The sequence below is a fragment of the Phyllosticta capitalensis genome (genome assembly GCF_038381095.1).
Source record: "Phyllosticta capitalensis strain CBS 128856 chromosome Unknown BKA78scaffold_2, whole genome shotgun sequence".
NCBI lineage: Eukaryota > Fungi > Ascomycota > Dothideomycetes > Botryosphaeriales > Phyllostictaceae > Phyllosticta > Phyllosticta capitalensis.
Window position 1 is genome coordinate 3,290,200 of NW_027117440.1, and position 16,958 is coordinate 3,307,157.

The window sequence follows — 16,958 nt, forward strand, 5'->3', positions numbered from 1 at the left end:
GGGAGCCTTTTGTTGGAGGCTGACAGATAAGGCATTTAATAGACGGGCAGGCGATGGACGCGAGCCAATGGTTGCGTAGTGCGAGTGCACGCGGAGGTTCCATCCTCCCTCTTGCGAGCGCCTCTCATCAAACAATCATAATAAGCGAGCAAAAGCCAACCCACCACCCCTCGAAATTGGTGAGTGAGCGCGTACCTATCATGGTATGCACATGTTTCGCGCAAGAAATTTTTTTTTTTTTTTTTTTTTTGTCATGGGCGAGGCTGGTGGTGGTCTGGACTCCAGCAGATGAGATGAGATGGAGTGGAGCACCTGCTTGCTGGTGGGATTAAGGGAAAGTAAGATGAGTGTGTGGAGAAGTAATTGGAGAGGTGTGGGGGCTGCGCGAGTGCGCGCGCGCGCGCTTTTCGGGCATTGTGGCATGGGACTGCGCCATCTTTGTCTACAACATCTACACATGTACAGATTGAACACAGCGAAAACAAGAAGTCATATGCCTGTCGATGACTTGACGACTTTTTTGTAGACAACAGCCTGGCTTCGGATCTGACCGAGAGAGAGAGAGAGCAGAGGCTCGGGAACGCAACCATGGTCGCAGGCAAGGGCAGAAAACCATCACATCCATACGCGCGTATCTGTACAGATCTTGATAGCCAGCCAGATATAGCTTTGTTGGTGGTGTTGTTGACTACTGTACACAGGTATCTTATATCCGCAAAGAGTACATTACCTACCTACCCCCTACGCCCTTATCTCTGCCAACACCAACAACACTCCCCAAGGCTGACAAGAAGCTGGGCTGGCTCTTCTTTTCTTTTCTCTGCTTGTCTACGCCTGACTCCTGCCCTACTCTTTCTTCGATGCTCTGGTCTAATACCGACGTCACTGAGCCCATCAGTCGCCAGCGCCTTGGGTCTCCTTGGTGTCCTCTCTACCCCATCTCCACATTCTTTCTTTTTGCGGCGGCAGTTTGCATCTATATGTGGGGAAGCGGCCGGTAGGTAGGCAGCAAAAGTCTTGTTGCTCATGCGTGCGCCTTGGGACTGCGGCGGCGCAAGGGATACCTACAGGCTCTGAGGCTACCTACAGAAGGCACAAGATTGGCGCGTGCATGCGAGAGTAACACGAAAGACTTTTGCTACTCCCGCTGCCGTAGCCCGCTCACTGCCGTGGAGGTGCCGCCGCCGCCGTTGTGGAGAGGAGCTGCTGGTGGTGGTGGTGGAGTGATGGTCAGGTCACGATACATGCTCATCTACATCTGAGAGTAGGTCTGCGGTGCCTATCTATGGGCATCTACCGATCTCGCGCAGAAGAAAGTTTGTGGGCAGTAATGCTGCAGACTTGTCACAAACGAGGCAGCGCACACCATCGCTCCTAGGTGCTTTCCCTGGCCGCCGTAATCGGCGCTGCGTTGTGTTGGTGATGATGAGCGCAGCAGCGGCGGCGGATGCTATGCACTCCGTCCTCCGCCGCCCAACATGGGCAACCAACAACAACAACAACAACAACAACAACAACAACAACAACAACAACAACAACAACAACGCCATCTGCCAGCCTGTTGTTGGCGGTGCGGAGTCGGATTTTCACCGCTCGTTCGGACGAGAGCAGGGCATACGAAGAAGGACAATTCGATTGGTGACGAGACGAGAAACGCGAAATGAGGTGTGAGGGCCACCGCCGCCAGGGGGAGGAGGGGAAGCGGAGACGCTGCAACGACGATCTGCGCGTCTCGCGCCTCACGGCGCTACTGTTGCCGCTGCATTTGCTGGTCTGGACTATTGGATCAGGTGTGTGAATGTGGAGACTGGAGAAGAAAATGCATTGGATGCGGAGGGGAGGCAGAGCAACAAGAGGCTGAAGCTGAAGCAGACTGCAGAAGCGCCGTGGCGGATTCTCAACGACGATCTTTGAAAGAAATTTTTTTCTTCGTTCTCGCCTATTCTTCTCCCTCTTTCCTTCTCGTCAATCATGCAACACCAGGTGATTAGGCAGGCAGCGGCATGGCGGGTCGGCGCGTGTCGTCGTGTCGAGGTGGTGGAGTACATGGCTGGAGAGCCACCAGTGATGGACGGCGACGTTTGTCTGGGCGAGGCTGGACTGGACACCTTGTTGGCGCGCGCACCCAACGCACGCACATCACACTGATCACTATACATCCGAATGCATTTGTTAGGGATTGGAATATCCTCGGCGCCTAGCAACAGCAAATCCGTGCAGTGCTGGTGCTGGAGGCGAGCAGCAGGCAGAGAAAAAGGCGGATTGACGTAGGTGGATCAGGGGGCAGCGGAGCGCCTGAACGCGGAGACGAGCCGCCAGCCAGGTCAACATGTCGCGTAGACGGCGAATGAAGGTTGCGGGGTGCCTTGTTGCGTGCTGCCTGCCTTTTCTTGGGTTCTCTCATCACGGTCATGATGGTCAACAGTACAACACACAACTACGGTGGCCCTTTGTGATGAGCATAAGATGAGCACTAAACCTACTCCATGGGGAGAGCAGCTGACTGGGGTGCTGTCGTTCCCCACACTCGCAACGCACCCCGACCCAGCGCATGGACAATCCATCAGGTGCTGTGCAGACGGTGCACGGGGCGTCGAGGAGCTGTGTCTGTCGGTGGGCGGCAGATGCGAAATCCGATAAGGGAGTTGTGGTGCGGTCATGTATATTTCCGTCCGCATGACGATGGAGCAAGATGGTGGTGTCGTCGTGACGAGGAATAACGGGCTGGTAATCGGGACGTTGGCCGCCAACCAACAACGAGAACGTTGCCAAGCCACAGTTGATGCTGGCATGGTGGCGTTGTTGATTCTCGTCGTGGAGCCGGACTGGAGAAAGGGAGTTGGATGATGTACATGAATTTGCCCCTGTGGAGAAGGGACTGCTGGAAGGGAAACCGAAAACGCGGAGAGCATATGGAGTGGGCCATGGCGTCATGCAAAAAAGTCGGGGTCTCCGCCTGGAGAAAGCTCGGGGACTGGATTCCACCACTGCACACCAACAACCTCGATTCGACCATTTCCGCCGGAAAAACTTTTTGTTCATCTGGATACGATACGAATCTGATGGTGTGGAGCCCCGGTTTCCGGCTCCAGAGTTGCAGTCGAGTGCAGCCCCCAGCTTCTGTGCTTCCTGTGCTGTGTGTATCCACGCGGGATTGCCGAAATGCGAGTTCCGTCTGGTCAGGTCGTGGAGAGAGGGTCGAATGATCGTGTTGCGACCTGTCCGGTTGTGCCCCTTGATCCAGCACGGAGCCCACTACTCCACACCAGCCTCACTCTTTCAACACCTAGTCTACACAATCAGTGCTCAGGCAACCCCCACAGATGACGGGCAGGGGCGGCCTTCTTCCCACCACACACATCCATCATCTCACTGTCCACCATCTCAGCCTCCCCTTATCGCTGCGTCAGCTCCTTCGCCCCTGGCATTTCCGATGGCCCGCTGCGAATCACCTCCAAATAGCTGACAGTGACGCTCAGCGCCCCCTTTGTCGTCTCTGACGTGTGCCCCCCGTCTGACGCAGCCGCAGCAAGCAAGTAGGAACAAGTCGCAGAGCCCAGGCATCAACAATATTTCGATACATGTACATGCCGGCCAGCTCCCGCACCGGGCAGCTCAAACGCTCAATCTGGAATCTTGAATCCGGATCACCGCATGGAAGCTTCCACCACGATCGAAGCCCGGGGTGAATTTTTGGAAAAATTTCCCCACGTCCCTCGTCCGCTCTCTCGCTGCCCTTTGCTCCACCTCTTCCGCTGCCTCTGGCCCTGACAGCTGTGGCGCAGCAGAGGGCGGCGGAAAGCTGTCGCATTTAGCCTGAAGTGGGGAGGATCCCGCGGGCATCAAAATCCCACTCAAAAATCCGTTTGTGGCGCAACCGCGTTCCCTTCTCTTTTTTCTCTTTGACTCTGGGGAAGTCTTGTCGTCCGCCGGCTCCCGCTAGGTCGACGCCCGCCGGATTCTGGGGAAACCCAAGCCTCCTCAAGTCTCGACACGCTCGTGGCTTTCACATGCCAGATCAGATGCAAGCACTGTCTCCGTTCTTTGTTTACTTCTCGCTCTGCCTTCGTACGTGGTTGCTCTCCACCACTGACTCGACCCAGACCCGTCGCCTTCGACTCGCGCAACTCGTCGCGGTTCGTCAGTGATGGTTCTGCCACTTTGCGCAGACGTAATTGCGAGCAAGGGCCAGCAAACTGCATCATAGGTTTGCGTCACTGGCTTGTGTTCAAGGATCCAGCGCCGCCAACGACTAATGCGCCTGCGGCCAGCCAGCACGACGACGTCAGGCAAAGTAGGCCCTTTTTGCAAGGGAAAGTTCCGCGACGCTAGGCCAGACTCTTGGACTCGCAAAAGCAATTCAGAAGCCGACATCATCATCGGCGGCGGCCAGGGAGACACGCAAGCGGGCAGTGCAATGCTGGCGGGCTGCTGCCACAACAATGCAAACCCAGTTCCGGCGTCTGATTAGCGGCAATCAGGCATTGCGTGATGGAATCGAACATTTGGCAAGACATCCAATTGCTTTTGCCGGCCACGCCTGCGACCACCTACTTGCGGTACCCGCTTCACCGGCGGCGGCAGATGGCATGGCGCATCAGTTCAGTTAGTAACATGCTTTCGATCGGTCTCATGCAAGCCCGCGCGACCATCCCTCGCAGATTCACGACAGCATAACGTCGGATCGACGAGGGGATGCGCCTCCCGCGAACCTTGATTCGAAAAGAAACCCCATCCCGCCATGACCCGGCCCAGCGGCGACGAGCGTCGGCACCTGCTGTCGCGAGATGCAGCCAGCCTCAGCAATAGTCGACGCGCAGACATGGCGGCTTGTCCTCTTGGTGTGTTACTGAAGTGTTTTCTAGCCTACGTCAATCAGATGCAAGGCGCGTCCACTTGGATTGTTGATTGTGGGGCCCCACATTCCACTAGCGGCTTCCCCTGCGCCGAGCCGACAGCGTCGCAACAACACCAAGAAACCACTACTGTACGTCCATCCGGATGTGTGTGATAAGGAATCGAGTCAGTGGTGATTCCCCAAGATTACCGGCGCCATTCCTCTCGTCCTCTTTTCTGGCTGCCATCGGGCGATACCGGTACCTGCGTTATCATCACTCTTACTCTACTCCACACTAGACTAGCTGGCTAGCTTGCCCGCCGCCTGCCATTGTTGCTTGGTCGCCGATGCCGACACGTACGAGAAAAAAAACGCTTTTGCTGCCCCAGCCCTCTGCCCTACCCGCCGCGCCGTCGCTCTCCTGACACCGATCCTTCAGGGCGAACGGGACGAACGCGTGCGTCCAAAGCGTCGAGCATGTGAAGGACGCTATTTTCCATGCACCTTGCTCTCCTCCCTTCCCAAGCCCAACCGTCGCATGTGAAGATGGCGCCAAACGCAAAAAAAGATGCTTGACCTCCCCAACAAGGGAAAATGGAAACAATGCAACCTCGCCCAGTCATCCAGGGCCCCGACAGGCAAGGGAATAAGGTTCCAGCCAGCAAACAAGCAGCCAGCCAGCCTCTGATTCATCCTTTTGTCCGTCCGCTCGTCCTCTCTCAACTGCCGGGCCCAGCCAGCCACCACAGGATTGATACTGGTCCTCTGGGATAGCTACTGTGCGAGTACGACAGAAGAACACTTGTCCGCAAATGGCCTCCACAGCATCCCAGGGGCTGACTGGTGAGGCTGGCGTGGCTGCCTAGGCTGCAGATAAGATTCAAGCATGCCTCGCGGGACGACACCATCGTCACTGGCGGCGGCTTGCTTAGTGCCTCGTCTCGCGGCCAGTGGTGGCATCCAACTCATGTCAATCAGCAAGAAGCGAGAAGAAGGCCTGCATGTCTCCGACTCCTACCATGCGACCTTCAAGACGAGACAATAGTTAGAATTGCTCGATTCGTCGACCCGTCCGCCAGCCCTCCTGCCCCTTCAGGCAGTTCCGAAGCGTTTGGGTTATCTGATTGCATTGACGACCGTAGCCCTGGGCCGAAACGTCGCTCGCTTTGCTGCGACTGGACGGAGCAGCTGGGTACGAGGGCGCTGCGTACCTATTTCGCATCGTTATCGGTATTCGGTACATGCGACGTGCAGCAAAGCAAATAATGTGAGAAGAGCACCGATGTCGCGATCAATGATGCGAGCACTTCATCCGTCGGCGACTGGAATGCGCCAACAGCATGTGAAGAGACGCAAGTAAACAGTCTTTATCGTCTTGTTGTGTTTCAGGTCGAAAGCCGATGTTCATGACACACGACATCGACGCAGAGACAGACGCGATGGGACGGTTGGGACGAGGTACTCTGGTGTCAGTACTACGCCCAACTGCCGCTTCCGGTACACCGAACGCCCAAAACTGTATCACATCGGATTTGCTCCATCCATCCTGCCAAGTTGCTACATCCGAACTGCTTTCCTTCTTCCGCTCACCAATGATCGAGCGCAATCGAGCGCGTCAATCACACCACAATGTCTCTCTTCCTGCCTTTTTCTCCTTGCTCTTTCGCTATCCGTTCCCAAAGCACAACAACAAAAAATTCAAAGTAGGGAAAAAGACATACCCCGCCCCCGCCCCCGCTTCCGCTCCCGCCTCCAGCTCTACCAGCTAGTTCCCCATTCCCCATTTCCGATAGCCCCCCCCGACCACCCCCACATCCCTCGAGTCTTTTCCCCCACGTACGTACCGACCGAGCAAAGGTATCCCGCGGGGGCAATGCGTTTGACCCCTGATCCCGACCCCCTTTTCTCAACTTCTCTACCCGCCATGTTCTGGCTGTCTGGCTGGCTGAGGCTGTCTGCTTGGCTTGCAGAGCCGATGAGCGCGATACACCGCATCTCAGAGCACGTTGGTGCGTTGCAACGCTTACCCCCTTATCTGTGAATTCCGCTCTTCCCATGCTTGCTACGGATTTGCTTTGCCATCATTCTGCTGCTCGCTGCCCAGTATCTACCAACACCGTCGATGTCGACCGACCTACTTTTAGGTCCCGTGTCTTGCAGCGCGTCGCGCCGTCTGGCCCGCTTCCCCGGCCGCGCTGACAGGGGTACTTCCCAGTACGACTTGGAGAAGGTACCGAGGTCTTTTACCTAGGTGTCTGCTATCTGCTTTACGTGCGGTAGGGAGATGAGTGTTTACTGCACCTACTTAGGCGGGAGGTTTAAGGGGGAACTGGCTGGGTTTTTGTTTGTTCGGGCCGGGTGGTGAGTAGAGTGGTTCGGGGGTGGACGGGCAGGAAGTGTGCGACGCAGCAGTCAGTGTATCTGTGGTCGTTGCTGTGGCGGTGCGGGTGCCGTCGCCGTTGCATTTTTCAGAGCGCATCATCGTCGTTGGACAACTTTCACTGGGTATATGCTACCTACCTACGCTGAGCAAGCCCACAAAATAGCCCTTGAGCAACGCGTGCAGCCAGAGTGCATCTTTGTCGTGCGAAGCAAGTCAAAGAAGCACTCTTCTAAACGCCCATCTCCATCCAGCTTGACCTCGACGGATTAATTGATGGCGAAAGTCAACACTGGGGAGACACACGACTAGAGTTCAAGACTCGTCATTGATTTGTCCCGTCACTCTCTTCCTGCACAATCATAACCCCCATCCATCTTCCTGGCCTAGCATGTTCAGCAGCACAACTAAGTAGCCATCTATCTCACCTGAGTCCTTACCTCACCTTACACCTACCGACCTCCTCTGTGCATCGACCCCTCGGACTCACTCTCACTCGGTTCAGTCCCGCTTTTTCCTTCGTTTTTGCGGTGGTCCTGTCCTGTATATAGATGGGCGGGGGCTCTTCTCTCCTCGTCATGAGATGCTGCGTCAACGCCGTCTTCTATTCCTCTTGGTCCCTCCTTTTCCTCTATTTTCTTTTCTTTTGTTCCCTTCCCTTCCCTTCCCTTCCTTGACCCGTCTACTCTATCTCACATATCTCTCTCTCTCTCTCTCTCTCTCTCTCCTTCTCCATCCCGCGGGCTTCTCATTCTTCCCCTACGACTCTTTCGCACTTGGACACTGGACTGGCATTCACTTTCTCGTCACAAGCTCAGCGGTAGCGGGAGGAAATAGCAGAATCGACGAAGCTAGGTACTGTCAACCAAAGGGCGAAAGGGAGAAGAGGAGGCTGGCGAAGAAGAGCAGAAAAGAAGGCGGCGTGAACGGTCCCAAAGACAGCAAAACCACGGCACTATTTAAAAAAAAAAAAAAATTCCAACCAGCCTCCGAAGCCTACGACCCCAAATCTCTACCTAAATGCACACCAGTCAAAACCCCCCCTAGCAGCCTGCCTCCACAGTCCAACGAACGCAAAGACTGGCGAATTGTCTCTTTTCCAGTCTCGTGTGTGCTGTGAGAGACCAGCGTCCCAGCAAGCTTAAACCAGCTAGGGTCGCACACACATGTCTCGTTCGGAACAAATGACCAAATTATTGCCATTGTACGTACTTGCGGATTTTTGTTAGACCTATGCGAGGCTATTCCCGCTGCCGGGATGGCCTCGCGGAATGCCTTCATGATCACGAAGAAGCTCTTCGGGTGGTCGGTTGATGTCCTGGACTTTACACCTGGCTTGAGCAATTGTGTTAAGAGACAACGACGGAGGAGTCTACGTCTGCGTCTCTGGTGACGAGGTTGCGCTGACACCTAGGTATGTGCAAGGCGACTGATGACTGACCAGTCACTGACCACAGTGCCTGCCTGCCTGCCTGCCCACAGCCACCTACCTAACTACCTCGCACCTCCCTCCCTCCTACCTCATCCACCGTCCACACCCCCAAAAAAAAAAAAAAAAAAAAGCCACTCCACTTCCTCGCTCGGCAAAAGCCACACAACCCCAAAATCGCAAAATGACAGCTGTGGTCCTCAAATAAATGTCCGCACCTTAACCCAAAGGCAGTAAACATCACCAACCTCCAAACCAGTTGGGACTTTCACTACTCAGCTGCCGTGAAAGCACAGCCGATTTCAGGAAATACAAAGATTACAATCTTTGGGCGAAGCTCGCTTTTGCCGCCCTTTTTGTTGCGGTCCATGGTGATTTTCTTTTGTTGGGGGGAAGAAGGTGCAGGACAGTCAGCAACTGGCGCACGCAATTGCGCCACGTCTGCTGGAAAAGACGCGCGCCGCTGAGTTAGGGGTGGAGGCTGTAATGGCAGTCGACGCGAGACGAGCGGTTGCATGCGTATGTTTCGCTTGCCCAAAGTGGAAGGAAAAGCTATGTTACTGTACCACACGGACACATGACGTTGGAAGGGGAGGGAGAGTAGGTATTCCCAAGAAGAGAGAGAGGGTGAAACCTCGTGCCCATCAGTAGATGTAGTGCGTAAGAGCACAAGTGGCTAGCGCTGGAAGCTACCCAAGTAAGCAAGTGATCAAAGAAAAGCTGGAAAATATGGAGGGTTGCGTGTTTTCGATTCTCAAGCGAATATCATCGGGCTCCGAAGAAAATCGAGAGGTCCATGCCAAGCTGCTGCACTGTTGCAAGAGCAAAGGGCGTCACGACTTGTGCTTTAATAGCCAAAAGTCAACACGGCGACCTTCCTGTTATTGCCAGTGTAAATCTTGCGTATACTGGATAATTTATTTCCAATGTGTTGTGCGCTGCCACTCTTGTTTGCAGCTGGGAGACTGGACAACCACACGTGCAAAGGCGAAGATTCAGGAGCAGGGAATGACATCAATAGCAAGGCAGAGAGAGCCATCTCTAGGGAGAAAGAAGATCCGATCAGTCATGACATAGAAACCGACACAAAGGGAGCACCGCCGGCGCCCGGAACCCAGAGCCAAACACACCACCATATCCTACCCTACCCAAACAACTCCGATCCACTCAACCATCACACACTTGAAGCAGCAGCCCTACTACCTCCACGGGCTACTAGCACCAGCCCCCGCCTCGGCACTCACGCTCTCAAACTCCATCTCCCACTTGTCAATCTCGGCAAACTTCTGCGCAACCTTGGCGAGATCCTCCTTGACACTGCCGCCTTCTCCTTCCTCGCCATCAGTGTTGCGCCCCTCCGCATCCACGTCCTCGCCGTCTGCATTCTGGTTCTCCTTGTCCGACGACACGCGCGCACGCCCGTACGTCTTGCTCGGGCGACCACCGGCGCCGCGCTTCTTCGTCGCCGTCGCTGCGTCGCCTCCGCCCGCCGCTTTGCCTTTCCGCCGAGTCGAGTCGGCCGGCCGCTTGCTCTTTGTCGTTGCGGTAGCGGACTTGGATTTGCCGCGCTGCCGCGGAGGCGGGTCGTGCGCGAGCTCGTCTTCATCCGAGCTCAACTCTTGCGCTTCGATGTTGCGGCTGGCGGCGTCGTCGTTGTCGTCGCCGGACGTGGAGCTCGGAATGTCGAAGGGGTCGGCGGCATTGCCGCGCTGGCGCTGGGGTCTGCGGCGCCGGGGGAGGAGGGATGCGAGAGCGGAGGTGGTGATAGGGCGTTGTTTCTTGGGGGGTTTGGATTTGGCATTTGGTTTGGAGGCGGGAGCTTTGCTTTTGCTTCTTGTTGAGCGTTTGTGCGTGCGGGCGGGGGTTTCGGTGTCGTCGTTGCTGTCGGAGGCTGGTGATGAGTCTGGCTCGTCTTGTGTGGCTTTGATGGGCTGTGGTTGGCGGCGAGAGCGACGATTTTTTGGGGCCTCTGGTGTAGCTTCTGGTTGATCGTCAAGCTCGTCCAGAGGAGGAGAAGAGCTGGAAGATCTGGGCGGTGCTTGGGTTTCGCTGTAGATATTTGGAGTATCGTGTCCAACAGGCTCGCCCGCGTCCTCTGGCAGAGGATCCTCCTCCTCACCGGGCAGTGGGTCCTGGGTATCAGGCACATGCTGCGGCAAATCGCTAGCATCGCTGTACAAATGTTCCGAGCTTGGTTCTCGCACCACCATATGGTTTTGCGGCAGCACCGGCGGAGAGGACGCCGGCACCTGAATCTCCGACTCTTCATTCTGCTCAAACGCCAGCTCTTGAAACTTGCGTTTTCTCGAGCTGCTCGTCCTCGCCTCGCTCTCGCCTCCCATGCTCTTGCGACCCTTTCGCAGATGCAGCGGCGTCGACTCGTGGTCCGGCTCAAAGTCTCCCAGGCTGTAGTTGAGCGTCAAGTCCTCCGTGTCATCGTTGTCATTGTCATTATTCTCGACATCGCTTGTTGCCCCAACCATTCGCAGGATGCTGGGCTGGCGTGGCCGGCGCTTGAACTTGGAGAGCGCGAGCACAGAGTTCTCGGCCATCGGCGTACCTTGGGCCTTGACTGCCGACGATGGCATCACCTGGCGTTGCCTGCCACGCGGAGGAGAGACTGGCGCGACTGCTGGTGATGACTCTTCTGCTCGGTGAACAGATCTGGGAGCTGGAGACTCGACAGCAACCGATCCGTCCGCTGACGCGCCACTTGTCCGCCTCTTCTTCCTTTCCGCAAGAGCAGCGGCGGCGCTGATTGGCGCAGTCGCATCATTGCCTGTCTTCTTTCCTTGTTCCTCTTCCATTCGTCGCTTCAATGCCTCCAGCGCCTGCGACTGTGCATCATTGCGAACGACTTTCCTCCCAAGCCGCCCTCTCGGCCTCGCCGGTCCCGGAGTCTTTTGTGCTGGTGCTGGTGCCTCGTCTGAGGAGTCCGCCGGCAGCGCGCCCGTCATCATGTAGTCCTCCTCTGGTTCTTCCCTCTGGCCGCGCCCTGTGCGCGCGCCTCTGCCGTTGCGTGCGGGAGCTTGGACGCGTCGCGCATCGCCATTGTTGGTGCTGTCGTCGTGGAAATTCTGATCGCGCGTGGAGACGCCAGAGCGCTTGCCAGATATTGAAGTCGCGTCTGATGCGGTGGTGGCGCGCGTGTTGCGGGATTGTGTTGCGCGGGTGCGTTTAGGTGGCATTTTTGCGACTGTCGCAAGCGCGTTGCTTGGATTTAATTGCAATGGAATGCGACAATTTGATGGCTGGTCGATTGGCAGGTGAGGAGGTGGTTGCGCGAAATGTCGATGGTGCTGAATGCGGTTGACTTTGACAGGGTTGGGATGTTGTGTTGGTTGACGCGACGAGAGCTTGGCAACGATTCGCCAATCGTCCACCAGTCACGTGGCTTACCTAGATCAGAAAAGACAACCATCGAGACATCCAATTTTGACGTGTATGGGCCTTCAAGTAACGCGATGATTCAGTCAGAATACCCTGCAATTGTGGAGGCCCGAATATCGGTAAATCAACCCAGATTCTCCGAGAACGCTTCATCCATGAGATTCCAATGCTGTATTATAATATGCTTTTTCCTACCGCGCTCCCACTACCTAGAGAACTTTACCCTTCCTACTTCTCACCAAACAAGTCCTTCTCGACCATGGCCCTACAAATCGGGTGGTAAAAGTCCTTGTGCTCCTCAAAAGTCTTAACCGCCAACTCCCTATCCGCCTCATTCAAGCCCCTGTACAGAGGCCTGACAAACTTCATGCGACCCACGCGTCCCAGCAGCTCCGAAGTGGGTTGGTACACGCTCTTCGCGCGGGCCTTGAGGCCAATGACGAAGAAGCGGCTGACAAGCTCGACGTTCTGGCTGCGGGCAAAGTTGTACTTTTCGCCCATGAGGTCGACCAGGTTGGCGGGCAGCGGCTTCTCCCACGTCTGCATCTTCTCGAGGAACACGACGCACTGGTTGCCGGTCCAGGGGGCAATGTCGTCGGCGCTGGGCGTGAAGTCGGGGCTGGAGCCGGTGGCGAGCGCGTGCCAGCGGTCTGCCAGATCGTAGCAGACGCGGACTAGGGAGTCGTCAAAGTCCGGCTTGGGCGGATAGCCGGGTGCGTAGAACCACTTGTCCCAGTCGAGACCGGCGAGCTTCTTGCTGGCTTCGGCGTCTGAGGAGAAGAAGGCGAGGAGCGTGGACTTGAATTCGTAAGAGTCAAGCGACTTGAATTTGAAGGTTTTGAAGTACTGTAGGGGTTAGTGTCAAATGCTTCGTGGGGGCTAATGGAACTTACGTGAGGCACGAACTGGTCCCATTTCTCCTTGCCCACAAGCTTCTCGAGGTAGTAAAGGAAGACGAAGCCCTTCTCGTACGGAACCGAGGAGAAAGCGTCATCAGGATCCTTGCCTTCAAGACCAACAACCAGTTTCGTGAACTCGTGCTCGGTGCCCATACGCTCGACAGAGTCCTGCAACGCCTTCCAGCCAATGATGGCAGAAAAGTCGCGGTACGGCTCTCCATGGATAGCAGCCTGGATTCGACGCTCGAGGTAGACCGTCCATCCTTCATTCAACCAAAAGTGTTCCCACGAGGCGTTGCTCACGAGGTTGCCACTCCAGCTGTGCGCCAGCTCGTGTGCAATGACGTCGATGTTTTGCTTGTCACCGCTAATAATGGTGGGAGTAGCGAACGTGTAGATGGGGTTCTCCATGCCACCGTAGGGGAAGGAGCCTGGCAAAACAAGGACGTTGTAGGTCGTCCAGGCGTACTCGTAGACAATCTTCTCAGCGGCCACGAGAAACTTTTCCATGTCATTTTCCAGCTCCCACTTGCATCCGCCGAGCTCTTCAGGGCCGGTCCAGACGGTGCTGCGAGGGCCGATGGAGGCGCTGGCAAGATCTCCTGCGGCGACTGCGAAGAGATAGCTGGGGATGGGGATTTGCTGCTTGAAGGTGTACAAGAGCGTGGCTGGCGACTCCTTGTCGGCGTGCTGGAAGTCCGAACTACCCGTGGGCAATCCGCTAGCAAGAACAGGGAGAGGAGAGCGAATGTTGAAGTCTACCGTCGACTTGACGTCTGGAGTGTCCTGGCACGGGAAGATGGACCTGGCGTGGATGGCCTGGCACTGGGAGAACATGTAGGGGTGCTTTTTGTTCGACGTTTGCTCCGGAGTCATCCACTGCAAAGCAGTGCATTTGTCGGTCGTGCTGAGAGCAATGTCGACTTCGACCTGCTTGTTCTTCTCGACACCCTTGTTGAGCTTGATAGACAGAGGACTACCAAATGGCTCGGAGCGGGCTGCGAGATTCCACTTGGCCTTTTGGCCATCAACTTTGACGTCTTGCACGTCAACGAAGCTGGAATCCAAGACAATCTCTTGCGACTCTCCATTCGTCAGACTCTTCAGATGCAGAACCACATTGCCAAACAGCTGCTTCTTGGTGAAATCAATCTCCAGATTCGCAATAGTATGTGTGGTGATGAAGCTACTCCAATCAGCGCTTGCTTCATCTCTTCAAACTGAAGACTGGAAATGAAAGGAAGGAAAGTTGTGTTTAAGAAACTTACTGGTTGTAGTTTGACAGCGTGTTCGGATCCCTCTTCGCCTTCCCCACCGCGCTGCTTTCCTTGCTTCCAGAAGCCATCGCGGCCGCAGTCCTCTGCGTATTCTGCAAGCTATTCGAAGAAGACGACGAAAAGGACTTGAGAGACGCAGAAGTGCTTTGCGGCTGTTGGATAGTGGCAGGACTAGATGGTCGTGATGACGGCTTGAGGAAGCGGAGACGAGGAAGGATGGAGGTGCGAAGTCGGTTCATTGACAGAGGAGCACCGACCTCGCCTGATCCAGATGAGGAAGCTGGAAACGCAAGGGGATCTAGTTAGCGAAGAGGAAGAAGCCTAGAGGTGCTTCGAAGTGGCTCGTCGGTCGTTGCACCTCCAGTCGTGAGTGGAGGTGGACGGTGCCGGCCGTCGCGTTCTGATTGGTCGGTGGAGTGCTCCTCACGTGGGGGCCAATGACCACCATTCGTTGCAAGAAGACGAAATGGCTGGCTCAAATGATGATTCACAAATGATAAGGTCACGAAGTTCCGCAGTTTCGACCAAGAGTTTGAATTACTATTTACATCCACCGTCTTCATCATCTGCATCAACCACGGGGCGACACCAAGTTCTATTCCTCTCAAAGGCGGTGTCCCTGAACAATGCTTCGGCCCATGCAAAAGGCGTCTACGGTGCTTGGAAACCAACGATTCGCGTTGCCTGTCGCAAAAGCACTTTTTGTCCAAGATGAAGCCAAGAAGCAAGCTGCAGTAATGATGTTCACATCTCCTGCTGAAGTTCGCTGACGTGGTCCCACAAGGCTTCGGCGTTGGCCTGCTTCATCTGCGAGATTGTCAGCATTTTGTAAACATAATCTGAGAATGGGAGTGGTACCTTCAACTGGAGAAGCTCGATGCCATTTCCCTCCATGGTGCCCATGAAGAAGACGTAGCCATTGGTAGGCTTGGTGCCATTGGGGACGCCGCCAAACTTGAGTTCTTTCTGGATCGGGGAGTTGAGCACAACACGATGGGATCCATCCGCACGCATGACGAAGCGGGCCTTCTTGGGGACCTTTGCCTCCTGGTCGGCTCGGGAAAGCTTCCAGACGTTGAGCTTCAAGTTTCCAGTTCCGCGCTCCTTCCACTCCTTTTTGTCGTCGGTCACGGTGACAAAATTGTAAAGCTTGGCGCGGCAGTTGAAGACGGTCTCCTCGTTCTCCTCTCCGGTTTCGACTTGATGTGGGTGTGAGATTGCTGTTCCGCGGTCGTTCGCTTGTCGTGACGACTTACCGTCTTGCTCGAAAAACCTTTCGTCCTTGGGCTCTTCCTCGGCAACGTTGAGAGCCTTGTCCTTGTCTCCAGAGCCTTCATCCTCTGAGCCGGCGTCGTCATCTCCCTCACCAGGGGCGCCAAAAGCCTTGGGTTTCTCACTCAGACCAACAATCTTGGAACCGTTGCCACCGCCAAAGCTGGTCAACTTTGGTCCACTGCCTCCACCGAAGCCGCTCAGCTTTGGTCCACCACCGAGCGCACCGAATGCTGAAGCAGGAGGAGCGGTAGAACCAAAAGATGATTTGCCGTCAGAAGACACGCCACCAAAGGAAGACGTTGCGCCACCTGACAGTCCAGTAATAGAGGGTTTGGCGGGCGAGGCAACACCACCAAACACGCTGGCAGTGGGCTTGGCAGTAGATCCGAGGGCACCAAATCCTGATGTAGAAGAGGTGGCCAAGGCACCGAATCCAGACGCCTTGAAGGCACTATCCGAGGTCTGTGGCTGCGGAGAAGACGATGAAGACTTGCTTGCGGCCAGCGCGGCAAAGGGAGACGTAGTGGAAGTATTGGAGAAGCCACTCGTTTTGGGGATCTGCACATGTCAGCATCAACTTTGCAATGTCTAGAACGGACCAGCCCAAGACTACATACCTTGGTATCGGTCTTCTGAGGCTCAGACTCCTTTGAAGGCTCGGCTTCAGGACTGTTGCTCTCACGGTGCTTCTTCAGCTTAGGCTGCTCATCTTTCGTAACCTTGGCCTTGATCTCCTCTTCCGGAGGAATGACGGAAACCTTGGAATCCTCGTCCTCGAATTCCTCACGATTACGCTTTCCCTTGGGGCTCATGAGAGGCTTCCTGTCCGAGTTTCCAGACGAACTTGGGGTTCTGGACTTCTTGTCGGCTCCATTTGATTCCGCCGTGGCCTCGTCCTTTTCGCCAGACGTCTTCCTGCGCTGAATTCCGGGCTTGTCAACAACGTTCGAGTCGCGTGAGCGTTTCCGGCTTGGCTTGTCGACCTTTAAGTCCTTATTTTCCTCACCAATGTCATCGAAGCTTCTCTTCCTGCGGTTGCGGCCTCTGCGCTCTCCGTCGGAATCATTTGGCGACTCGGATTGAGCGTCCTTGGTCGGTGCCTGGGGTTCTGTCATGGGCTGATCGGCGTCGGTAGTTTGTGCTGGAGGTGCGGTGATGGTGGTGTTTTTCAGTTTCTCTCGCACGGGGCGCTCGGAGCCTTCGTTGTCGCTATTTCCTGCGGGCGTGTCGCCTTGTTTGACTGAAGTTGGCCTACCCTCAACACTTGGCGAAGTGCCCTCGTCTCCAGACGGACGCGCCATCTCGGGCTTGGTCACCATGATGTCGATCGTTCCCCAGTAGATGAACGAATGGATTGTGCGTCCAGAGTTGGTCTATGTAGTGTGGATGCTTTTCGAACGCTTTCCGTGGGTGCGGTGGCGGCGCAAACGGGGAGGCGGTGGAGGATGGCGCAAATCTGGCGTCGACGCGT

General features: G+C 55.6%; 5 protein-coding genes across 5 annotated transcripts; all 5 read right to left on the reverse strand.

Moving 5' to 3' along the window:
• Positions 1 to 1,144: 1,144 nt before the first annotated feature.
• Positions 1,145 to 1,668, reverse strand: BKA78DRAFT_89074 (uncharacterized protein). The gene has a single exon (XM_066893918.1). It carries the CDS (start codon positions 1,548 to 1,550, stop codon positions 1,284 to 1,286), a length of 267 nt encoding a protein of 88 aa, XP_066748453.1. The 5' UTR covers positions 1,551 to 1,668; the 3' UTR covers positions 1,145 to 1,283.
• A 621-nt stretch (positions 1,669 to 2,289) lies between these two features.
• BKA78DRAFT_89076 (uncharacterized protein) lies at positions 2,290 to 3,213 on the reverse strand. Its single transcript, XM_066893919.1, has one exon. It carries the CDS (start codon positions 3,040 to 3,042, stop codon positions 2,419 to 2,421), a length of 624 nt encoding a protein of 207 aa, XP_066748454.1. The 5' UTR covers positions 3,043 to 3,213; the 3' UTR covers positions 2,290 to 2,418.
• Positions 3,214 to 9,583: 6,370 nt separating this feature from the next.
• On the reverse strand, positions 9,584 to 11,946 carry BKA78DRAFT_307423 (uncharacterized protein). Its single transcript, XM_066887863.1, has one exon. It carries the CDS (start codon positions 11,832 to 11,834, stop codon positions 9,846 to 9,848), a length of 1,989 nt encoding a protein of 662 aa, XP_066748455.1. The 5' UTR covers positions 11,835 to 11,946; the 3' UTR covers positions 9,584 to 9,845.
• A 318-nt stretch (positions 11,947 to 12,264) lies between these two features.
• Positions 12,265 to 14,280, reverse strand: BKA78DRAFT_330162 (leukotriene A-4 hydrolase; the record flags this gene model as incomplete). The annotated part of the gene is made up of 3 exons (XM_066889738.1): positions 12,265 to 12,882; positions 12,930 to 14,121; positions 14,204 to 14,280. The coding sequence occupies 3 exons, from the start codon at positions 14,278 to 14,280 to the stop codon at positions 12,265 to 12,267; spliced, it is 1,887 nt and encodes a 628-aa protein (XP_066748456.1).
• Positions 14,281 to 14,956: 676 nt separating this feature from the next.
• Positions 14,957 to 16,806, reverse strand: BKA78DRAFT_350417 (uncharacterized protein; the record flags this gene model as incomplete). Its single annotated transcript, XM_066890987.1, has 4 exons — positions 14,957 to 15,019; positions 15,071 to 15,411; positions 15,469 to 16,045; positions 16,105 to 16,806. The coding sequence occupies 4 exons, from the start codon at positions 16,804 to 16,806 to the stop codon at positions 14,957 to 14,959; spliced, it is 1,683 nt and encodes a 560-aa protein (XP_066748457.1).
• Between the last annotated feature and the right edge of the window lie 152 nt (positions 16,807 to 16,958).